The sequence below is a fragment of the Scleropages formosus genome, chromosome 1 (assembly GCF_900964775.1).
Source record: "Scleropages formosus chromosome 1, fSclFor1.1, whole genome shotgun sequence".
In the NCBI taxonomy this organism is placed as follows: Eukaryota; Metazoa; Chordata; class Actinopteri; order Osteoglossiformes; family Osteoglossidae; genus Scleropages; species Scleropages formosus.
This window is the reverse complement of record NC_041806.1, coordinates 50,530,755-50,556,448: the sequence shown is the minus strand read 5'-3', so window position 1 is coordinate 50,556,448 and position 25,694 is coordinate 50,530,755. Positions and strand designations below refer to the sequence as shown.

General features: G+C 42.0%; 1 protein-coding gene across 8 annotated transcripts in view; it reads left to right on the top strand.

The window, feature by feature from the left end:
* The first annotated feature begins 8,824 nt into the window (after positions 1-8,824).
* The window catches only part of eya4 (EYA transcriptional coactivator and phosphatase 4), a 35,833-nt gene continuing 18,963 nt past the window's right edge, over positions 8,825-25,694 (top strand). For all 8 annotated transcript variants that reach the window (XM_018730413.1, XM_018730414.1, XM_018730411.1 and 5 more), the window contains exons 1-3: positions 8,825-8,840; positions 9,146-9,741; positions 12,916-12,990. In XM_018730413.1, the coding sequence (XP_018585929.1) occupies positions 12,958-12,990 (33 nt within the window). In that variant the 5' untranslated portion in view covers positions 8,825-8,840; positions 9,146-9,741; positions 12,916-12,957. The remainder of the gene's footprint in view (positions 8,841-9,145; positions 9,742-12,915; positions 12,991-25,694) is intronic.

Below are 25,694 nucleotides of genomic sequence, written 5' to 3'. Positions count from 1 at the left end.
AATGCTCCATTAGGACCCTCCCCCACCTCTGTCCAACAGTACATAGTGCATGGCATCGTGACGTTATTCACGATGCATCGGGAGCCTTAGCCTTAACTTGAGAGGTGCTCCCATCCGTATCAGGGCCGCATGACTCTCGATCACACAAAGTCCATAACGCCGTTTTATTGGGCTGGATGTGTTTAACAGAGCCGTGGTAGACGGACGGGAACTTCCTGCCCTGCGCTGACTTCATCCCCGCTCGGAGAGAGCACGTCGCATTCTCAGCGCGCTCTATAGCTTTCGCATGTGGCCGTTAAACTGGTTTTGAGATTATAAACTGCGGCTGAAGGAGGGAATGTGTTGCCGGGGTCGTGTCTCCTGAGATTGATGCATTGATGCAATACTAAAATATTACGCAGAAAACCATAAAACATTCAATTTACATGAAGCAAAATGTTGGGCCGGCAGCAGTAGCTTCAGAGGAGCGCTGCCATAAAACTGTCCAGAAGCAGTCATATTTCTGCAGTAAAGTAAGGGAAATAATGGAGAAAAGGAGGGCCAAGTGCATGGTAAACCACTCTGCTGGCTGACGCTCGGAGAAAAACAGCCGCGGCGAGTTCTTTGTCGAGAAGCGTCGCCCTCGGAATTCGCTGCAGGTTCGCTTTATGGCTGTGCTGCCGTCATCTTCTTTGGGTCGAGGGGCTTCTTTTTTCTTTCTTCTTTTCTTTTCTTCTTTCGCTGGGAGCTCAATATCGCTGAGAGTTGCAGAAGTTATATGAGTTGAAGTCTGGCCGGAGAGCGAGAGAAGGAGGTTTTGGGAGCCTTCCCACCAGCGCTGCAGCTCCGGGGAGCACATTGTCTGGACATGGGACCCCCACTCCATCTCTATGGTGTCACTGCTGTGTCTGCCATCGCTCCTAATGCTCTCCACATCTGCATAAGGAGCCTTGTAATGATCTTCACAAACGATCCAGTGAGCTTTTCCAAAACAAGATCATTGGCGATTTAAAGTTTTTCCTTTAGACCTCTTGCATGTGTCTATTAAATGTTTTGGCTGCAAATTGTGGAAATTATCTTAAGTTGTACATTTTTGCTCCTTTTGCGAGAAGCTCAAGTCCGGAGGGATACAGCGATCCGCTTGCTCTCGTTGGCCAGAATGACAGTTAATTGATTAACGAGGTCTTGCTCTGATTGGTTGGAGACCAGCAGCTCTTTTCAAAAGTCATTTTTGATCCTTTTGGTTAATTCATCTGTGTCACGCCCACCGCCTCCGACCAACGAGGGACACCTGCAACCGATCAGCCGACGCAAGGATGAAAGGGCGCCCGCAACACAACCAGATGCGGAACCTTAGTTCGGTGTACCTGGGCTCAGTGTAAGAGTCTGCTCTCCCATAGCCTTTGGTCCTTGCCCTTCGCTCCCATTCCTGTCCTCCTTAGTCTCTCCGGTATCTTTGACCTACGACTCGCCTCTCGGAAAATGTCTTTGGATTCTCCTTGGTACCACGTTTGCACGTCGGTGACCCTTTGCCTGTTCTATTGACTACGTCTTCGGATTTCCCCTGAGAAAAACCAACCTGTGCACCGCACTTGGGTCCGACACCACCACCCCGGAAGGAAACCATGACGATCTGAATACCCCTACGGGAAAGACATTTAGTTTTGCTCTTTAAAAGTGAAGTCCACATTGAAACACCTTAAAAATACAGGTGGTAAAAACGGAGGAATGAGGCCGTGAGGTGGACTCAAGTGCAGAGTTTCGGACAAGTCAACAGGAATCAGGGCTTCCGGTTTACCTGCCCCTTTCACGGAGGGAAAGACCACTCAGAAATAACAGTTGTAAGAATGTAATTTGAACTCAAGCCACTCGGCAGGACATTAGAGGAATTTATGATGTGCTAAATATTTCCTTTGTTCCCCCCAGTGGTGGCCTGCTCTAGCAATTAGAGTGCAGGCAGCTGCATGTGTTCATTACAACTTTTACAGGGGCCTTTTACTGCTTCCTCCCGAGCGCTCAGGTCCAAGCCCATGGACACGGTCACACAGTCGCAGAGCTCTGCCTGAGGATGCTCGCTCTGCACCTGATGTTGGGTTTTACCTCCTAGCTTCCCCACCCCACGCATGGCCACGGGAAGAAAAACTGGAAAATAACTGGAGAACAATTTGAGAAAGTTTAAAATATAGCGTTTCTTTTTCTCTCACTATTTTCCAAGGCGACTTAGAGTTAAACAACGTGCTTTACGGCGATTTACCCATGGATGCAGCAGGGTATTATTGCTGTATCAGTTTAGATAAATCCCTTGATCTAAGGCACTACAGCAGGAGTGGGATTCAAACATGAGCCCTTGAGATTGTATGGACTTAACTGTGTTACCTACTACCCCTCTGCATGAGGCTGAGTCGAAAAGGATCAGGAGTACGCATTTTTTTCATGAAAGGCTTAAACATTATAAAAAAGCTTATTGCAGAAGAGCTTTTTGACTAACCCTGTATACGTATGTGCGCACACATCACATCACATGCACACATAAGTATATCACTAGTGAACCACGAGACAGGATTCATTCATTCACATTTAGTCATTTAGCAACCTGTAATTGTTCAGCCATTTATAGAGTGAGGTTTTTTTTTTTTTTTTTTTACTGCAGTAATTTAGAGTAACTGCCTCGGTAAAGGGTAGCACAGCAGAGGGTTTCAATTTGGAACCTCCGGAACCAAAAGCAACAGGTTAAACCCCTTCAGTATCAGCTGCCCCAAGAATTCACAGAGTACTGAATCCTTATTGTTTTTGTTTCCGTTATTTTTATTTGTCATTTGCACCACTATGTATAGCCCTAAACCTCTCATCTGTAGGTCTTGAATATTTTGCGACACGGAACTCCTTGACCCTGAAGTAAAAGCTGTTCTGACGCCATTCGGGAAACCCATCGGGAGTCCGATTCAGGACAGGGCATCCGCACGCTTTGGGATTGTAGTAATGATAATAAATCACGCCGAGATGCCGCTTTGTCACATGCCTGCTGTGACACAAATGACTTGGCCCGTCTTGCGCCGATTATTTTTATACTATGTTTGACAGACACTTCTGGAAACGTCTTCCTGTTTTACGTCGTCAGCACAGTCCCGGGCAAAAGTTCCTTACATATCTATAAATACTCCTGAGCTCAACGGCATTTTCTCACCCCCCGTAAGAATCATGGGGTCTGACTTGGCAAGATGCGGCATTTTTTTCCCAAGTAACAGCTGTCTAAAAAAGTAGACCCACCTGGCCCTGTCGTCCAGAGCACAGCTTCTAAGAAGAACCCTTCAAATTAGTTCCTGCTAATTAGCTGCAAAAGAAAAGTCAACAATCAAAAGGTCTTTTCATTCCTGCACACTGACGTCCCCAGGGTTGCACGGGTTGCATCGGCCATGGGGGGCGGCTGGGGAAAGGGGCCGGGATCCGGGGATCCGGGGAGCCGGGGGGAGGTGGGGGCCCGGCCCTGGGCGGTGGGCCCCAGCCCAGCTCCTGCATGGACATGCTGCAGGAGATTTTTGGATCAACAACAGCCCTGGCTATTTTCAGCTCTGTCACGGCCTGAAGTTTTAATTTATTTTGAAGATCCCGTCAGTCATCAGGCAGCAGCACCATTGTGTTAGCATGCGGGTCCCTTGTCCCCAGTACACGGGGGTGGGAGTCGCACCGCGTCACTCGTTCTCCTTCGTTCCTGCCCGTCTCCACTCTCTCTCAGTCCTTTTGAGCGCTCCAGGTGCACGTTCTGAAGCAGGGCTCGGTCTGTCCATCATCCTCCATCGCTGACTTTATCAAAGCGTCGACTGGGCAGAACCTCCGAGTGCCAGTCCGCCGTCTAATCCCAGCTCCGCGTTGCACCGGTTCCCTCACCGGTGGCACGGTGATGTCAGCGAGAGGTGATCCATGTGCGCCTGTGCCAGGGAGAAACACAACACTGCATTCATCTCCCAGCGTTCGTGCCACAGCACGCCAGCCAGTCAAGGAGCTTCGGTTACTGGGGGTAACAGGGAATGCGGTGAGCGGGAACACCACTGCTGGGGGTCTCGCACTGGGGTGCTCCTAACTGCAGGCACCATTACTGGAAATGCTAATACAGTTCATTTGCACACGACCAGACCTCAGACCGCAAGATACTGGAATGATCAGACAGTCCGGAGAATCACACTATTATTATTATTAGATATATGGATACACACACACACACACACACACACACACACACACACACACACACACACACACACACACACATTTTCAGAACCGCTTGTCCCATACGGGGTCGCGGGGAACCGGAACCTACCCGGTAACACAGGGCATAAGGCCGGAAGGGGAGGGGACACACCCAGGATGGGACACCAGTCCATCACAAGGCACCCCAAGCAGGACTTGAACCCCAGACCCACTAGAGAGCAGGACCCGGTCCAACCCACTGTGCCACCACACCTCCCTATATGGATATAGTTTCCAGGATTTTTTTTAAAAGCATTGAGAAAGTGGAGCACAAACTTACTTTCACTTACTTTCGTAAATGAAAGACAAAACATATTTTATTACACACAGAATTGGTAAGAAACCATCACATAGACAACGCAAGACATTTTGTGAGGTGCCAGTCTGCTGTATTTTCCCTCCCATACAGCACTGTCTTTTTTTAATCATACCATGCCATGTTTTGTTGAAACACGTCATTTCATTTATGTACGCCGAAATTACTTTCATGTTATTATTTCCATGTTATTTTCATGTTTTCAAAATTATTTTCACGTTGAGGCAATTTTTTCAAATCATTTTCAAAAATCACATGTACGATGCAATGAATCAGTCGCGTTTCCATGCCAAAAGGGGCGAGGAGGGTCCGTTCATGTGAGGATGAACTGTACTGGGGTTCCGTACTCTCTTGGGTTTCCCTATTACGGTTCTGCACTTTTCTGGGGTTCCCTTCTGCGGTTCTGTACTGCACTGCGATTATGTGCTGCGGTTCCGTACTCTCAGGGTGGCTCTTACTGCTGCTACAAGCGAACGTAATGCTGTGGATGTAGTCTCTGTCCCTGCCAGGGTCATGGTCACAGTTGTGATCCTCTGAGAACTTTTTGGACGGCAGTACAGAACACAAAATACCACTTGGTCTGACATAGAGGTCCACGAAGTGAAATTCAATAAAGTAATAAACTGTTGCACAACTCTTTAAAACTCAATGATTTATGAATAAAGGGATGAGTCAGCATATAAACTGGAAAGCTGTGGCGAGGTACACGTTTCATAGACCACTGTGTAAAACAGTTTGTGGGGTTCTGGGCTCAACGTCACGGACCGTGGTGTCCGAGTGCCTTGCGAGGCTCTGTGGGAGAAAGAGCTTGAAGCGCTACATTATCACCCAGTGTTTTGGGCAAACTTTTGAAGAGCCACCCGAGCGTGATTGTGGCCCATCCCTGCATGACCGAAATTATAGTGGTGGGGGAAGGGTCATGCCACTGCCCGCTCACTGCAATGTACCACATGCATGAAAGTAATCTTATTATATGCAAATAAAAATTTTTTAATCTGAACAAATTTTCACATATTTTTGTATTAAAAATATTACTATGTTTTATATTTTAAACTGTTTTTTTTTCTGTTGAGTAAATAGAATTACTTGACATACTGAAACTAAGCAATTTTTTAACAAATTATGTTTTATTGCACCAAATATCCTACTATTAGACAAGAAAAATACACAGTGAGATAAAATACTTATAAAGTGTAACTGAGGGGATGGAGGCTGGTGCAAAGAATGCAACTCCTTCCAGTACCACATTTCCAAATAATATTTTTGTTTCCAGAGGTGTACCATTTTAAATATTTAGCTGATCTTTTTTAACAAATTCGGTTTCACGTCACCATTTAATGAAACATGTTTTTCTTTTTTTTTGGAAAATTCTGAAAAACAAATTTAAAAAAAATATGAAAAAATACAAAAATGCTCTCTTGTTCATGCCAATATCTTGCATTGCGGTCTTGAGCATACTGTAAGCAGTGCAATTTATCACAGGCCACCCTTTAACATATTTATCAGATTTATTTGTATTAAATTTATTTGTTCGTCTACCATAAATTACAGGATTTACTCTTGTCATACTGGGGCCTGTGGTGTGTAAGAATACTGTAAATTCTGTGGTTAAATAGAAGGCATTCATTTTCTGGATTTGGGGACAGAATATTAAATATGAAAAGTGACAGAGTGACTCGTCTGCATTGTGCTTTTGGAATAAAGGGAGGAATAAAGATTTTTCTCAGCTCTTCCGTTAGCTGGTGGTGGTTGGTGAGCGGCAGGCCAGAGAGCAGCTGGGAGGGTCCGTCTGCTCCGCAGCCCACCAGGCAGCCGTCCACACCGCAAAGCGGAGCCGCGGCTCGAGTGCTTGGAGCAGGAAAACGCTGGAAATTTGGCCCATACTAGAGAACATTCCAGAGAACAAACAAGCAGGGCGCCCCAAAGGACTTTAAACAAATCATATAAATGCATAAAGCCCGGTGTAATTTGTAAACCCGTGTGGGTGATTGGATGGACACGGTGACGTCACCATATGCCCCACGTTCGTACGGGGATCTGGTTCTGGGCCGGACCAGACCCAGCGTGGTGCTCCAGCCAGAATCCAAATAAGTGTTTCTGTAATAAAACTGAAGAATCTGACAGCTGCCTGCTGTGTTAATGAAACACACAGCCTTGATTTAAAAATAATCATGCATCACACTGACTTCTGTGCCCTTCGAAAGTTAGGAGATGCTGCAGCAGAGATTTCAGATACAGAACGGAGACATGAGCGTGACACCTTTACTGTGGTTTTTTAAAACACAAATATTGGCTGGAAAACTAACTCCTATTTTCATGCATGTGACACTTTACACCAAGGTAATTTACAGTTACTTTCACCTATTTCCTAAGGGTAATTTGTACTTTATCAACTCAGAGTAAATACCCTGATCAAGGGTCTTAAACTAATTCATGTCACTGACAAAGTTTTCCAAAGTAACTTATGACATTGAGCTACTTGTAGGTATTTACCCATTTATATAGCTAGGTAGTTTTTAGTAGAGCAATTCAGGTAAGGACCTTCCTCAAGTCCACTACAGCTGGAGATGAGCCTTGAACCTGTGACCTTTAGGTCTAAAAGCACCAGCTCTAACCATTATGCTACAAGCGGTCCTGCTTTGACACCATGAGGTGGGATCTGAACCTCGGTCCTGCAGCTGCAAGGCAATGATTCTAGCCACTACGCCACCTGCTGCCCCTCATGTTTCACTGCATGCTTTGTCTGAACAGGATATATGGCACAAACTGTACTTTGTGTCATTTTTCATTCAGTCAGTGAGAATGACCGGTTTTGATTGCATAGAAACCAGACTGATTTCCCAGGTAATCTAGTAGTCCGGGAACTCCACCCACAGGATCACATCCTAGAAGGATAGCTGTTCTGTATTAAAATCCATTTATTTAGTTGATGCTTTTCCCCCCCAAAGCAGCTCACACACACTCTGAAATCACTTGTCCCATGCAGGGTCACAGGAAGACAGAGCCTAACCCAGCAACATGGGGTGTAAGGCTAGAGGGGGAGGGGACACACCCAGGACAGGACACCAGTCCATCACAAGGTACCCCAAGGAGGACTCAAACCCCAGACCCACCACAGAGCAGGACCTGGTCAAATCCACCACACCACCATGTTCCCTGGCAGCTTACACTGATTTACCTATATTTCCCCATTTATAGAGGAGAGCAGTTCTGGGTTAGCACCTTGATCCATGGTACTAGAGCAGCAGGTGGGATTTGAAGCTGGATCCACTGAGTCCAAAGGCAACAGCTCTAACCAGTACGTCCCCTGCTGTACCACTGAACAGGGTTCCCCTGAGAAACGACCTTGCCCTGGAGCATGTCACTCAGCACAGTGGGGGTAAAATGGGTTAAACTGCACACTAAGAGTAAAAGTGATTCCAGTCAGGGAGCAGAGCGCTGAGCGGAAAAGCTGAACTTTGCCAACACACTGAATGTTGTTCTTGGTTCTTACACACTGATGTGTTCCATGTATTTCCCATGTGTTTTCACACTGTGTTTACACGTATGGCGTTTGATGCGGTTGCTCTTAGCGGTCCGCGAACACAGACTGCGGAATGTCACCAACCGAGAGCGGGGTTATTAAAAACAGCGTCAGGCACATCTGTGCACAAACAAAAGCCAAAACAACAGTTTATTGTTTGTTCGCTTCCCCTGGAGCTCATTATTTCTTGGTGGAGCTAAAAATGACCCAGTTTAGGATTATTATTTTTTTCTGCATGTTTATTTAAAATCATGTGCTTCAAACATGTGCTTGTCGTGCTCGTGACGGATGCGCGCATCTATTTATGTATGTACTGTACGTACGTAAATATATATGTAGCCTATGTACTGTAAATTTGTGCGTACGCTGACTGTTTAGAATTCGGCATCCTTAACTTTCTTTTGACTGTTGTGATAATAACACAGTTCATTTCACCGCTCCGGCCCATATCCACAGCTACCGCGTACTGCGTGGTTTTTACCTCAGTACCACAGCAGGCAGGATGCTAAGGCTAACGCTAATGCTAACACTGAGCCGTATGATAGCGTTTAGCGCATTAAATCATGTTTATTTACAGCAGCCTTGTGTGTAAATTTACACCGAGAAGTGTGGGGAAAGCTGGAGAGGCCTTCGTTCCATATGCGCACAGGCTGGAGTAGGATGAGTGGACAGAGAACCTTCCAGAAAAGAAAAAAGAGAACTTTCTGGCCTCATTTAAAAGCTGTTATTGTTATAATTTTTTCACATTCTTTGGATAAAACAAGTCATCAATGACAGGTAAGACATCATGTGGCGCTTGGGTTGAGTTAGTCAGTGATCAGCATTACTTTACTCTCAAACTGGGGATCCACATTATCCAAGTTACCCACCACTCTCTACGACTTCACCAGGACTTATAACAATGGCTCGCTATAGCAGATTCACAGTTTTATGAGAAATACTTTTTTTTCTGATTAAATTACACTTCCTATTTTGACTTCCTCATATGACCGTTTATCTTCTTTAATTTATTGCAGAGTGCAATTTTGTTTAGTTCTCATTGTATTTTTTTCTTTTTTACGTTGCATACGACCACTCTTCAGCTCGACCTGCTCATCCCTTACTCTCCATTTTCTCTACATTTACTGTGATTACTTTGCGGGGACTTGAACCCAACCCATCCTGCAGGACAGGTTGCCCGCCGACCCACAACAGCCCGGGTGCGCGGCGCGAGTGGGCGATCATCCGCGCGCCACCAGAACGGCTCCCGCGCATGCGCGTTGTCGCGCGATTAAATGGACTGCGGCGCGAGGAGATCAACGGTGAGGCGCGTCGGTGTGAGTCTTCAGAAAGTTTGGAACTGAGGGGGGAAAAATTAAATAAATAAAAACGCTTTTTAGGAAGGGGGAATTTTTTTTCCCCCCGCAGTCCACGCCGGAGGATTGTTAATGTAATTTTTTTAATGTGTGAGTTACCTTGAAACGGGGTTTGCTCAGCCTTGTTGTTGTGAGTTCCTCACTCAGCCAGGAGCAGCAGCGCATCGGTGTCGAGAAAGAGATAAACAAACAAACAAACAACCAAGGAAGAGGACAGACAGCCCTAAACTGTGCGAGTCCACACGTCGCTGCGATGAACATATGAAGAGAAGAGAAGGCAGAGCTGTTTTTCTGAAGCCAGGCTGGGAGCTCCACCACGTCAGGTCGGCACACTTGACCGTCTCCTTCACAAACTGTGTCTCTGCTGAAATTATCAGAATTGTTTACGGTGGTTATTTATTCTAAACTAAAGGGTCCCTGTGCCACTGTGCTAAAGTAGGGGAACAGGCAAGCTTCCGAGGGTGAGGGTGTAGGGATTATTATTGGGGTGGCGGTGGGGATTTTCGGAGGTGTTCGGTTGGTAAAAATTCGTGTGGTGCTGTTGAGGCTCCTGGGGCTGGATCATCATGGATGGACTGTTGAAGCTGTTGGGGTGTAAGCGCTCATGGGGACTGCTGTGGAGGGACTGCTGTTATTGGTGGACTGTACTGGACCGCAACCGTCCACGACACTTGAGGTTGAGCTGCTTCACGTCAGTACGGACTTGACCAGGCAAGTAGAACCTGCACCATCAGAAGAGCAGGGGCTTCGTTCACTTCTTGCCTTGGTGGTCTGCTTTCGCTGCTGAGATGGTTTTGACAATCCGTCTGCATTTTGTGAGGTTGGACACGTGGAGTGTGTTCTCCTGTGTCCCCCGGTGTGCTGTCATTGCACTCCTGTGTGGACCATGTGACCGTTCTGATAGAGACCGTGGCGCGGAGCGAGTCTCACTTGTCTTGAACATTCACGGGATATGAATGGAGTGACCACCCGCCTGTTTCTCTGCCATGATGATTATTGTTGTTGTTGTTGTTGTTGTTATTATTATTGTTATTATTATTATTATTAGTAGTAGTAGTAGTAATAGACAGCAGTCCTCAAACGCGTTTTATTTAAATATCAAACCATGTTTGCGGGCTCGACTGTGGGATGCAGTCAGTTTTAGATAGATGCGTTTTAATTTAGACATTCCAAAATTACTGAAGTAATCTGGCGGTTAAACCAAATATCTGCTAGACATTTTTTTACGTGTTTGTAACATTAGTTTGACCTTATTTTTCTGTTCTCGTAAACATGGACATAATAATTCACTTAAGTTAATAGCGCGTTAGAGAAATTAACACACGCGTAAGTTAAACGTCGTACTTTCAAATCACGTTTGAATACCGCTCTTTAAGTTTCAGTGTAAAATCTAAGCGTCGTACTTATGTGAATTAAATCCTGCCGTCCTAAAGGACGAATAATAACGCTGGGTTTTGCTTTTATTTGTGAGAAATTATTTATATGAATTAAATGCATGTTCCAGTTATTCTCTACGTAGTAGTATTGTGTAAATTAATTTCTCAAGTTTGTTGTTAAAATACATTTAATTCTCAGGTATCTAAAGAATATTTAATTGTAGTAATTTTCATTAAAAATGTAGAATCTGTTATTGTTGATTATTTTAATTTGTATTTTGTGATCATAATTCGGTATTTTGTGTTGAGGAGCTGGTGTTGTGCTTCTGCGTGTACCTTAATTAACAAATAAATATTAGGTCATAAATCACGGTGCCAAATTTCATGAAATATTTTGTCAATGCCCTGCTCAGAGCCTGTCCAGATTCTTATGGAAAGGGTGAGATACTCTTAGAAAACCTTCTTTCTTGTTTACATACCATTAAGTCTTAAGATACACCATTTTCTGTATTGTTTTTGGGATGTTTTTCAATCATCGATGAAGATATGAATTCAGTACAGAGACCTGAACTGTAGTTCTAAACACTTCCAATTTAAAATAGTGTGAGCAGTTTGATTCTGATAAATGTCAGTTTTCTCAAATGAATTTGTTTTTTTTAATAAATACTGTTTGCATCAAAATCCATGGCAAATACTAGATTATGCTATATATTAGTATAAATATAAATACTATTTATTTTTGTTAAATATACTGTTTATAATACATTGAAAACCATTGTATGTGAAGGAGTGTCTATGACACTTATAAAATTAAGTGATATTTAGCATTTCAGTTGTTCTGTCAATGGAGATGAGTGGTATTATTGCTTAGGTTGTTTAAAAAAGAATAATATTCTCAAATCTACACTTTGAATAATTTGAGAATCTAGGAGTGCTAAATAAAATCAGTGTAATTGTCCCCTGGTATTGAGAAAATTTAAGAAGTTTATCAGTTCATCATGTGAAACATTGAAGGTGACCTATTTCTGTCTTTGATATGAAATAGAAAGCACAAAATACATTTTAAAAAAACTGTGATGTATTGCAGTGACATTCAGAATATTGTATAACAAAATGTGCAAATTAATGAATAAAACAAATGAATATACCTGCAGGTAGAATTAAAAATAAAAACATGAGTGCCTTTCAATCCTTAATCACTGCTCAGCTTTCATGCAGTGTTGGAGCGTGATACAACAGCATGACCACCAGGCTTGGAGAGATTCAAACCCTTCCAAAAGCACAGCGGGATGTGATTCTTAGTTTCAGTCAGAGGTGGAACATGTTACACACTTGTCACCTTTGAAACTCTGAGGTAACGTGGTTTTCTGTGCAAGTGTGTAGAAGTCCAGGCTTTGTTTGCTCTGATGGGGAAATGCCAAGGCCCCTGAGAGCCGACACCACCACAGCCCTGATCCCCAACCCTGGCGCCAAGGACTCGCTTGCTTGCACTGACCGTGGGAGGCAGCTGAGAGGGCCTGATGCCTGATTACCATACCTTAACTGCAATATGATCTGACTACATTTGAATGATACTGATTTTCAATCTTCTAGTCTTTTTTTTTTTTTTTTTTTTTTGTGCTAAAATTGTTAGTATTTGTTACATTTTGGCAAAAAATGACAAATTTGTTTCGATAGGTAAGCAGCTGCAGATGAAATCGATTATCACAGATATCAAGTCTTCTGCTTGTCTAGTTCTCTCTTAAAACTCTTGATATGTGAACAATCACAACAATTTTATTAGGCTTCAAGAGCCAGTAGATATGTTGTATTATATCTTACGTTCTATTGGAACTCTATCGCGCTAGTGGAACAAGACCTTTCAGTTAAGCCTGTTTCATATAATCCTCAAAGAATGCACTTAGGCACAAAGTCATGTCATGCTGAGGTAATTCACCTTGTTTAGGACCTTACCTAGAACACAGGTTAAATCTGTTGAATCTTGTGCCATACCATCCATTGAGGTATGCTTGGTTATGCTCATGTCGGGCAGCAGGAAACTTGACATGAGTGTGTGTCTGGTGAATGAAAGCTGTGCCATGGAGTTTCTCAATAAGTGTCTTTATTGCTGTATTGCTACAGACATTTGACTGGATCCAGGAGAGGAGTGGAAGCAGAGGACCAATGGAAAACACACATGCCCTCAATGAACAGTCTGTGAGTATTTTCACAAGTCTTCATAATGTTGGCTAACCAAAAAAAAAGCTACTTCCACTAGAACACAGAAAGTCTAAATTTATTGTGCTAATTTTTAGAAAATTGTCCCTGTGACAGCTTGCAATAAGACAAAAAGATGGTTTGTACGTTTTCAAAGTGTTATTATTGAATAATGTGAAACCTATATTTCACAATATAATAACACAACTTTCATATTTTTGTATGTTTCTTCATGCCTGACATTTTGATTGAAATGTGGTATAATTTTGTTTTCTTGTATGATATTAGTATGACTTTTCAGTATATACCTTCTTTCAGGTCTCCCAGGTGTTTGTCTGTTTCATCAGTCAGATGTTTTGCATTAAGAAATAGATAAAATTAAAAACATTTCTTAATTTTGGAATGAGCTAAATGATCAGCTGTGTCCAGAATCTCTGTGCTGTTGATTTGTAAAGATGATTGTGGTGCCTGTAGTCTGACAGTCATTCAGAGTGACTGAAGCTGATTGTGATGTCTGTAGTTTGATGGTCAATCTGAATTTCTGTGCTTGAAGCTGGTGATTATAACTGTAAACTGAAGTAAATACATTTGTGTTTAAGATGTTTGATTACTTGTGTAATTCAGATGTGAGATGAATCCCGTAAGATGAATACATACTGAAAAACTAATAATATATTGATTCATCTTTCACCAGGTTGTTTTTATTTCTAAGTAATAAAATATGATCTGCTCACAGCATTCCAGGTAGATGCGTAAACAGAAGTTTAAAGTGTAATTTTCTTAAATGAAGAATCAGCCAGATTTAGGAATTTAATGGCATTAAAATTTAATTTTGTTAAAATTTTTTCCTGATCCAAAGTTAAGATTGAATATAATCCAAAGAAGATATTTTTGCAGTAATTCATCATTTGTATTAAAGTGATTGTCCTGGATTTGCAGGATTTGTGACACCTCATCTTTGCCGACCCATTTTCATTTGTTTAAAGATCAGACATTATTGTTACAAAAATAATTTGGCAGCATGCTGAGCCGTTTCGAGTTTCTTAGGCATTTGTGAGTAACAGGTGTAATTTCATCCAGGAGTCTTGTTCTAATGACTCAGGTTTGTCATTCTGTGCTGTGCCAACCCCACAGCTAACAATAGCGGTAAGTAGGGCGAAAACTTCAACATGGTGCTTGTAAAGCTTCTTAGATGGAGTTTCATTTAGGGTCCGGTGCAATCTAGTGTGATGCATAAGCACAGTATAGACTGTGTACGTGTTTGTATTTAATTTCTTCGGGACAGTTGTTCTTCATTACATTTATATTTATTTACTTTGGAGAAAAGTTTCTCCAAAGTGACGCACAACTGTAAGTAAACAAAAGTGCATTTCACAAAGGCAATCTGCTTTAGATGCCGACCCCGATTTTCAAAGTGCACTCAGTTTGTCCGATACCACTGTTCTTGCCGACACACATTACATGAGTAGCTGCATGTAAGATTGAGTCAGATAGGAAATACAAAGCACATTGTGATGGATAATGTGATGCAGATTTATGCAGCTGTTTAGAGATGACGTGAAAAATGGCCGAAGGAGACGCCCTTTTCAACTCCGCATGAATGGAACGGATTTGGCAGGTTTGAGGGAGAGATATCTGTTCTGCCTTAATTCCCCAAACAATGATAAGCTGTAGATACAGGTTAACTCTATGATAATATTTCTTTTGCTATCGGTAAGAGCTCAGTTTTAATGTTGTTGAAAGAAGGGCGCTTCATCGGTACATTTTAAACACTGCAGCTGAATTCCCTGGATCTCCATTAAGACACCTAGATGCGGATGTCTTCAGGGTCTTGGATAACTTTCCTCTGCATCATGTGGCATGTGTCATTCTTCATTTAAAATGTTTAATGTTGAGAGAACCCCAGTGGAGACTCAAATGTGCCCATAACACCTTTGATGTACATATATACAGACATGCAGTGTTTTCTGTGTTTTCAGTGCTCTGGATCTGTGACCAGCTGATACGTAAGTCTGTATACAAAGATCCAGTTGGGTACAGCTTGGCAAAAAACAGCCTGTTTCATTTTATATATGATGAAACACTAAAAAATCTATGACTTTCCCCATTTTAAAGTGATTTTTGGAGGATCACTTTTATGGCAAATAGTATTTAGTGGATCTGGAGCAGCTAGTATGCTGACTTCTGGACTGTTTCTGTTTCATAGTCTTTATTAATGTGAAAATCAGCATTTTTTAATTGATTATCAAAAATCCCACCCCCTCCCTCCCTCCCTCCCTCCCAGAAATTGCCACATTCTGTTTCAGTAGACTGAACAGAATCCCTGGTACGGCTTCTTTGACCCAATTTAAAGAGTAGGAATGCAATGATGCCGAACTTCAGCACATCACAGCTGTGTAAATCATATGCTTGTGCTGTTTCCATGTATGTTGGAGTGTAGACACTGGCGAACACCTGGTCTGCTTTGTCCACATCAGCCAAGTCCGGCTGTGTTCATTGTTGAAGTCGCACATTCCTGAGTGTAAGCTGAGCTGGTCTGCTGGGGTTTAGTTGGAATACCGAGGATCAATCAAGGTGGAGGAAAAAGGGCTTTTTACTCTGCTTCTTTTTACCTGTGGAAGAATAACAGCACTAGTCTCTCCCTCAGTTTGCACTTAAGTTTTATAAATAAATATATATAGGAACAGAGATGCACTGTGTGTATTTATGTCAGAGTATTGCAAGATGTAGTTTGCATTATTTGCAAATATGATAGAGTGCTATATTATGTGTGGGGAAATTTGCTCACAGAGCCATGCCATATGATATTCCTTACAGGTGGTCTGGGTTTTAGTGAATTCCCTTGCTGTCACACTACAGTACAGATTGTGAAATTTTATTGTCTGTATTTTTCCTTCTGCAATTATGGCAATCCAGGTTGTGCAGCTCTGTCTGGGTAGAATGGGTGAAATGAACAACTGACCTGTTTCTGTGGAAATGGCTTCATAGTGTGTTTCCAAAGCCAAGTCTTTAACAGCATGCTTACTTCAGAAGTGCATCTGTGCAAGTCTAACCCTGTAATGAAATGAACAAATGGAATATGGACTTTGTATGCTGCTCTGTAATAACATTGAAGTTCAGGATGTTGAACTAATGGCTGAGGCAAGGGACCTGTAACATGGCATTTGTTAAAATGTAAATTGTCAGTATTTCAGAAAGCATTAGTTTTAAGTACATATACGGGTACAGCTGAAAATAATATAGTATTTTTGCCCTTTCTTTTTTCTGTCTTGTGTTCAGATGGCTAGGTTTGACACATGGTTTTTTTTTGCTATGCCATCGTACTGTGTGTTCTATCAAAAATTGTCTATCTCATGGACTGAACCTCTGTTTCTTTGGTGATAGAATTTGATCTTTAATTTGTTGTGTGCTCTATTAGCAGTTCTAGGCTATTGTACAACCTGTGTGTAGAGGTATATGTACATATGTCTATATCTCCATGTATGTTTTCATTGGACAGTTGAGAAACATTTGTTTGCAAACTTGAAGCTGCTATAAGGGAGCAGCATACAGGGAACTGGGTCACATGTTATAGGTCTGGATTATGGGAGATGTCGGTCTCGTTTGCCATATTTCTCAGCCTTTCCTAGCGCTCAGGTCTATGGTATGTCTGTGAAACAATGTAATTGAAAGTGATCATACATTTAATCTGACACTCTTCCCCAAGGTGACTTATAATGTTAGGTTTGTGCACTAAGGTACTTACAATGATTTACCATTTATATAGCTGGGCATTTTTTTTCCTCTGGAGTGGGATTTGAACCAAATACCTTCTGGTTGCAAGATAACAATGATAATAATCCATTCATGCTCAGTTATATCAGAAATTTCAAAACTGGATTTAAAAATGTCACTGAATTTTATTTTCTAACCTAAATATGTTAAATTTGTATTTTGACTCTTGTGGATCTTATTGAAGCTTTGAAATAATTGCAGATATGCACATTTATATATATTTTTTTTTTCTATAGGTGTTTATTATCAAGAATTTTAGCTGTAGATGGTGATTATTCTATAATAGCGGTCTGACCTAAAACTTTTTAATGAAGCAAAAGCAATAAAAGCCATTTATTTCAGTACAATTCTCATTTTAAATCATTATAAAGTTGAATAATTATGGAAAAGGCAATTGTATACACAGAGACAAAACTCACATCTTCACCAACTTGTGCTTTTAAATGATTCTTACAAATAAAGAAACGGCAAAGTGGCATTGGCCTGCTAAAGGGAGGGTAGGGTGACAACCATGTAGAATGAATGAGCCACTGGGTGACAGACAAGGGTGAAGGAAATCATATCAGTATCACAGCCGTGTTCGCTGCCTGATCCGATGCAACGATGACTTGGTGTCGCTGTGCGGGAAGCCACCTGATATGTGATGGGCATGAGCAAGATGGGGATTCCCAGGCCTGACTGGGCACCATGCAGGTTGAAAACAAGTATGCCAGTGACTGTGCTTTAGGGGATGAAGCACTGGGAAACGTGCCGTATACCCTAGGAAGAACGTTTTTCCAACTTTGATAGAATATACCCCATATGTCAAATGAGAGGACTGTAATTAAACATCTTGATGGCAGTGTCTCATCTCTTGGATTGCCTTCGCGTGTGAGGAGGACACAGCACTCGGGCTGCGGTCCTCCTACCAAGATGGTGGTCAGTCCTAAGTAATGCAGTCTTGGTCTGGGCCTAAATTCCTCAAAATCTGATGTCATCATTAGCATTATTTAACATGTACACAGGCATCTGGGAGCCAATTCATCATTTAATTGAATTATCCTGAAATGAATATCTGCAGTAATGAGATTAATTTTAATTATTAACTAGGTGCTGACACGGACACAGGACTCCATAAATAAATAATGATATCTTTGTCTCTTCTCTTTGAAGGAAGGACCTCCTCTGATGGTCTTTAATGCTAGAGTGCTTTTTTATATAAAGTTTCCCTCGGTTATTGAAGCTATAATCCATGCTGCCCATTGATTTTCCTTCAGGATGGTTTGAAACAAGGGCGAAATGGTGTTCCTGCAGTAGGTGCTGTGCTTCATTATTGCATTGTGATATGAGCGTTGTGGTGTTGGGTTTCACCCATCCCACAGAGAGACGCTCTTTCTGGTGAGCTCAGTGTCTCTCTGTCCCTCACCGGAATATGTTATTTTGGCTCCAGACGCTTCATTGCCATGGACATGGAGCAATAACAGAAGACTTGAAGGTTTTGAGATGACTTACATTGTTAAGTTTTGTTATTAATCCTTTCCTGCGTCACTTTGCTTCCTCTGCTGCCAGCCAGGAGGTCCAGTTATAGGTCGCTGTTATGAAGGAGGTGTGGGAGGAATTCCTGTCAGCTGAAGGCAGGTGTGAGTTGCCTGCAGACCCAGCTTCCACGGTCTGATCACATTAGATCAGCAAAGCCCTTGACGGGCCAAATGGTTTACAATTAACAGCATGTGTCCAGGAATAAGGTTTGCAGCGATTCCAAATCACACACGTCGTGTCCGTGTCCGTCAGTGGGTTTTAATTTGCCTGGATCACTAAACCGAAATAAAGCACACCCTTCGTAGCAAATGGGGATTCAGGCCTTGGCAGAGCATTGAGAGAATGCTGTAGTATTTATATACCCAGGCAGTATTAGTGTGTGTGGGCGTTCAGTTTCCTTTAGCCACTCAGAATTTTTCATTAAACATTTAGATCACTTATCAATTATATCAAGACTAATGGCTTGCTATAACATTATACAGAAGACATGATGGTTCCAGAACCGCACTCATACACAGGAAAACATGTGCTGCTATATGTTTGAAAGAGTTTGGGTGTGGTGCACTGTGGAGGAGTTTCTGATTTTGTCATAAGCAAGAACAGTGAAATGGGTTAAATGTCAGTAGGCTTGGTGGAGGGTGATTATTTGAACTTCTCTAATTTATGTTTTGTAGCTAAGGGTCAAAATATTAGCGAAGCAGTAATGTACTTGATGTTGGTTTTGAGTCCTTCATCGTGTGCATAGACTTGACCAGGTCATTCCCTAGTGCTGCCAGGTCTTTGTGTCATCATGCCAATGTTGTGCTGTGGTGCTAGTAGGTGATTGGATTATGGTGGTTTGCATTGTGCCCTGGCTTCAGAAGGTTTTAGTGTTGTGGTGGTGGTTGTGTTCTATCCTGGTGCCAACAGGTGTTTGGATCATGGTGGTTGAGTTGTGTCCTGGTGCCAACAGGTGTTTGGTTCATGGTGGTTTTGTGTCCTGGTGCCAGAAGGTGTTTGTATTGGACAGGCAGCTCTGTCCTGACTCAGCCCCTTGGCACCTTCTCACCACAGCCTCCAGGGAACAGAGAACCAGGAGGCTTTGAAGAGAATAAGGTAGGATAGTTTTACAGAACCATAGGCATGCTGATGTGGGGGAGGGGCATGGGACTGGAACAGAGGAGGATTGCATTACTGCTGTGGTAACAACCCAAACACACAACACCACATGGTCTGGACAGTCTTGGGGGAGAAGCAGACTGGCAGACACACATCACAGGCTTGAAAGTGGTTATGCCTGAAGAACAACATACCTGCCCAAGGCAGGACAGCTGCTGATAATGTGTCCATGGTGATGAGCATAGAATATCAGTGATGAAGGGATGGACACATTACCCATATGGTGCTGGGCTCCATCTCTGTGACCCATTCAGTACAACGCTGGCCCATCTGGTGCTGGGCTTCGTCTTTGGGATCCATTCAGGCTCTGCCCTTTCAATCTGTAATTGTTTCTCCTCGTGAACTTTGCCAACTGTTGTCCCCTGATGTGGCTTCCAGGTTTTGGTTTTTTCTCATGTAAACCATCAGATAAACTCAACATGAGAGCTCAGGAGCCCTGTAACGATACATTGCAATTTCTGACCCATTTCTCTCTTTATCTCTTGACAACTATGGAAATTTGCATCACACCACCTGTCATGATCATCTCCTATCTGACTGTCCTTTCTATAGGTTGGTGCTTGAGTAATGTGTAACAGGAAAACAGTGGTGTCAGGCAAGCTGGGCTTTGGTAACTTTTGAAAATAGTTCAGTTTACTTCAATTTGTACACCACTTTGAGGAAAAGCCTTTGGTAAATCAGTAAAGTAGATTACCATAGGCACTGTCACAGGGGGATTCACTAGTAGACTCGGAGGTTTCTTCTGTATGGCTCCTTGTGAGGAATGACCTTTTAATTCTCATTGATTTTCTCTTTATTTTATTCCCAAAGATGTATAAATCCAATGTACAGATCATTGTTTTGCATTATCTGATACTTTTCAGAGGTCAGAGTGAGATGTACAACCATCAGTGTGTGTTTGATAGATGGAGGAGAAAACAGGTGATGACAGACTGTATACATGTGGTCAGACAAGACCTATGAAGTCACCTTCCGCAGCCTGTCAGTTTTAATGTGGAAGTGCTTTCAGAAAGTACTTTCGGTAGTACAAGGGGCTCTCAGAAAGGCTTTTCTCCTTGTTATGTACATCTGAGGTAGTGTGTGTGATTTTTCTCCTTTAGGTGTTTCTCTGTCTTGCTGTTTTACAGTTGAACATGGACAGTAACCAGACAATAGGGATAAGAGACCTAAATTACAGGAGCTTTCCAGATTTGTTGCTCACAAATTTATCGACTCGGCAGGTAGTGTTTATGTGAGTCTCCCAAGTGTCTTATCTATGGCTGAGAAAGCACTTTGGTGACAAAGTTTATTAATGACCACTGCAGATCCCACTGGGGGTCATTCTAATAATAAAGTGCTTGAGTTGTCAAGTGATGCCTTAAATGTCCTAATCTTCACTGACAAGGGTTTCTTGCTTGTTCATCCATCACGTTTTATTGGCTCCAACATAGACGGACGCCGTTTGTCACTAAAAAGGCTCTGAGGCGACACGCTGGTGTGACTTTCACTCAGGGTTGTCTGATTAGCGCCTTGGAGCTCATGCTGGGGAAGACTGCCACCTTCAGTTTTCCTGGTGCCAGGGCGGTAGCTGTCTCACCTCTGCCCCGCGCCACAGGTATCTCATCCCTGCCTCGTGCCGTAACCACCAGCCAGCTTGAGTCCTTTCTGTGGGAAGGATATGTTAAAGGAACAGACAAAATCATAGAAAATACAGAGTGTATTCCAAGATTTCTTCAGCTGACGCATTTACTTCCATTTACCACTCTTGTCTGAGCTCTTTTAATCACAGTACTGACCAAAAATAAATATTCCATTATTCACAGGTGTATAATTAAACACAGATATGGATGGAAAATGTATTTAATACATATTTATAGTTTAATGGTTGGAAACACCATTTTGTGAGTAAACATTAGAAACAAAGGGGATTAATGTAGGCGCTCCACTGGAGGAGTGTGTCTGTATATGTTTAGTTTGGTAATGAGAACATTAGTATGCAGGTATTTGTGGCCTCTACGGACATATAATAAAACTTTTCTATGTTTGTCTTTCCGCCAAAATTATTATTTTTAATAGGCTGCAAGAAGTAATAATGAGAAGATGTAACTTCTGTAAGACAGGGGAGAATGGCAGATTCCAGTGGTGTGTGTGTGAGAGAGAGAGAGAGAGATCTCCTACCATTTGGAGTAGCGCAGTTCTGAATGAAGCCAAAGGGCTGTGTCTAATGTTTGACCTGCACCCACAGCGAGTCAACACAGGCATTGAACAGTTACTGCAGACCTCCAGCTGCGGTAGAGCCAGGTGGAGGAGGGGTTGATCAGGCACCAGTGCAGAAGTCCTGGATAAATGCGAGACACTGGAAATCCAGTGAAAGACAGGAGCTGCCGACAGGGAGGCCTCAGAATGCAGGAAGAAGAACCTCTGACCTGAGCTGTTCATCTTCTGCCCTGGTAATTTTGGGACAGACTGTAGAGGCACTGGGCTGCTTACTCGTGGGACTTGGTAGCACGGTTGGGCAGGAGGAAGTCCAGTCTTGTGGGGGGGGGGGACCTGTCTGCTGACCGCAAACCTGAGAACCAAAAACATGGTCTTTCCATAGGAACCCTTTATTCTTTAATCCCAATGGCAGAGTAAGGTAAGGCAGGTGTTTTACTCTGGTTTTTAATTTACCTTTAACTTAAGTTATTGAGAGAAGTTGAAATACATTTTTATAGACTCTTGTGTCTTTTCTTACTCTGTAATTCCAGGTTTGTATGCACTTAGCCAAGTAAAATTTCCCAAGAAATTGTTCATCAAATAACAATTTAAGTATCCTTAGATAAACAGACGTTACATGTCTGACTTCTGCTTCTTTGGCTAAAGTATGCCAGTATTTTTTTTTTTTTTTTATGGGGTAACTAATATTATCCATGTAAATGTAAAGTCTTTACTGACACTTTTTTTCCTGTTTATTTTTTCAATTACATATTACTTGTTTCCTATCTGTATTGTTTTTATGATATTTGGAGAGTAGATTTTAAACATATCCTAAAAATGTTTAAATGTGTTTTTTTTTTATTCTTAATTAAAATTTGATCATTTTGGCTCACTTGATCTTCAAACATTTTATTTACAGTAAAACTATTTTTTAAATAATTGAATATTTTGATCTTCATATAGGAAAAAAGGTTCTAAACAAAAGAACTTAACATGTCTGTCTTTTGAATGTCAGTGGACAATAATGGTTAGAAGTCAGTGCACTGACCCTAATATCATCCAAGCCCCCTGTCCTTCTATCCATGCTTCCCATGTTGGGCTTCATTCCCCATGGCACAACAAGGACTCCAGCTGGTACCATCTATTCTGTGTAGATGGTCATGTTATCCACATTGTCACTGTGAACAATTCATGGTACAAGCCTATGGACTGTTTGCTGCAGGCAGGGTTAACGTTACTTTGGCAGCATCCCCTCCGTTATGTTTCTTGTAACGTTGGCAATTTAGCCACCGTCATGTTTCTGCTGCCCTCCGACTCTTTCCAAGACCTCTGCAGACACCTAAACATGCTCCAAAAGACCCAACTAGCTTTCTCATCATCTGATGCATTCTTGTCACTCAGGCTGAAATGAGGACTCCACATGTGGACTTGAGCTATCGTTTGCATAGATGTACGAGACAAACCTAATATCATCTTGTCTAACTATGGTTATGTTTGTGAGGATTATAAATTAATCTACCATTTTTAGCAAAATATTGCTGTTTTGTTTGAATAAATAATGAATTAATAATAATAATGAATAAAAATAAAAATTCTGTTTAAAATTAAACTTTTAAATTTCACATTTTCTCAGGACAGGTAAACATAGACTGTTCACTTTGTTTGGTCCTGACCAGTTTCATCTTTTTCTAGTTATTTCTGCCTGCGGGGTTTTGGGGTGCTAGACTGGTGGCCTCATTCTTACCTGGAGGGTCAGGTCAAGGGTCACAAGGCCAAAGGTCAGCGGTGATTTGAGACCTGGTCTAAGTGAGACAGAAAGTGATATACACTTGGTGACAGAAGTTAGTTGGTAGACTTTGACATATCATACCAATATACACATTTATACCTATTAGTTGAGCATGGAGTTGTGTGACTTTGGGGGCCAACTGATCTCACAAGAAAGTAATAATGGAATACAGTGGCTCTGCTGCACAGACTGAAAACAAGGCCATCGTGGAGAACGAGCTCTGAGGAGCGCTGCCGTATGAGATTGCAGCCATGCAGCAGAGGCCTTGTCTGTTAGTTAAAATGTATGTCATATAAGCCACAGAGGAAAAACTGAACTCTTTCTTTCTTTCTTTCTTTCTTTCTTTCTTTCTTTCTTTCTTTCCCTGCATTGGAACGCTTTGATGATGAAAAAAATCTTTAAGCATCGTTTTTGGTCTTGTCGAAAATAGGCAAATAATGGTTTCAGTACTGCTGTGCTGAGCGATAGGTTAGCAATTAGCGCTGCAGCAACAACGTGCATTTTTAATGGTGAACCTTGCCTTGTGTGGGTTGCCTTACATGTAACGGGTGAACTGGTCAATTGTGCGTGCTGCCAGCTTTCATTGGCTCTCCGCGGCCCCCCAGCCCTGTTTGTGGAAGGAAGTGGCCGAGGTTCGAAGCATGGCGTCTATGTGCCAGTGTGCCTTACACTGCACTTTTAGAAACCCTGCTTTTGAAGACAGGAGGCCAAGCTCACCTCTCGGGAATGTGGCCTTTAATCAGAGCTTCGCTTCAGCTGCCCTCGGTTTGTTTGCTTTGCCATTACATGGCAGCTGCAGAAAATTTGCAAACTTGTTGAAGATTTACTGTTATAATTAGTTCCTCAAAAATAGAGGGAAGAATTTTAATAAGTACCTGCTGTCACCGCACTGTGGCTTGCAAGCTCTCAGTGTGGGTGTGTGTGTAGCCACAGAACAGGCATGCTAACCTGTTCATCTGAGGCCATCGGCAGCAGATTGGTGTGGAGGTGATACAGCAGTGTGCAAATCCAGGTTTTGTCAGTTAACCTTTTTTCTGTAGCTCTGAACCCCTCATAATTAAGTTAATGAGAAGGAAATCACTGAAGGTTCTCATGGAGTAATCTGCAAAAGTCTTTTATGCAGATAAGTGGAGGGGGCAAAAAGGCAATTTTGAACATAGCTTGTCTGACTGTAATTCATAAATGTGATTTTTGTTTAGGATAGCAGAAGTATTGGAGAGAAGCAGTTCTTTTTCCTGAAACTAAAACCTACAAAAATGATTTTCTGAAAAATGCCTTCCGTTTATTAATAATTTGTATTATCCTCACTTTTTAAAATTGCTTCCTCTGATTGAAAATTTGTGTACCAGTGTGGAAAGGAGCCTAAAAGCCACATAGCAACTGCGGTTCATCTCCACTAATTGGTTCCTTTTAAAAACCTGCCACTGGCTGAAATAACATGAGGGCAAAAGGTGACTGGCATTCTTATATCAATTCTTTGTCCACTTGTTGTGAAAGTAAAATAACTGTGTAATGGTCAAAAATGTCATTGTACTGAATTGAACTTCTATAGGCAACTGTGTCTGTGTCCAGAGCTCTTTATGAGTTTTGAGATGTACCACTGTTTACTGTTGTCACGTTTCATTCAATAAATGTGAATAATACTCAGTGAGATGTGTAACCAAGCCTTCATACTGTAATAAGAATTCCCAGTGATGGCTTCCTCAATTGGTGAAATGTTTGCTTATGTTTCACTGATTCATGTGTTTTGTTGTGTAGTGTTTTCATTCAGCACATGTTGTTCACTGTGTCTGACCGCTTTTTTTTCTAGACAGTATGATGATCAGGCTTATGTGATTATATGATTTTGGGTACTCAGCACTTTAGCTAGCCCTGGGGACAGACCTTCTTTAGTGAGAAACCAGCCTTCTCTTGTTTGTTGCTTTTTGTTTGTAGAACTTGTTGCAAGTTGAGATGGGGATTATTGTTCAATATGGGGAATAAAATGAGGGCTCCTCTGCCATTGTGTATGTTGGTTCTAAAATTCAAGTCACTACAATATAATCAACATGCTTACCATTTCATAAGTATAAAATTAGAAAAGATGATCTCCTCCTAATTTACTTTCAACATCCTTTGAGCAATTTGTTTGCATTATATTTTTTTAATTTAGTGATCTTTTTAGTCTTCAGTGTTTAAGTGATTTTCACTGTATTTGTTCTTTTTCAAGGAAAGAAACCCCATATTTAACAGTTCATTTTGGTTGCTGTTCTGTAGGTATCAATCATTTCAGCCTAGAATGCGTTCAGTA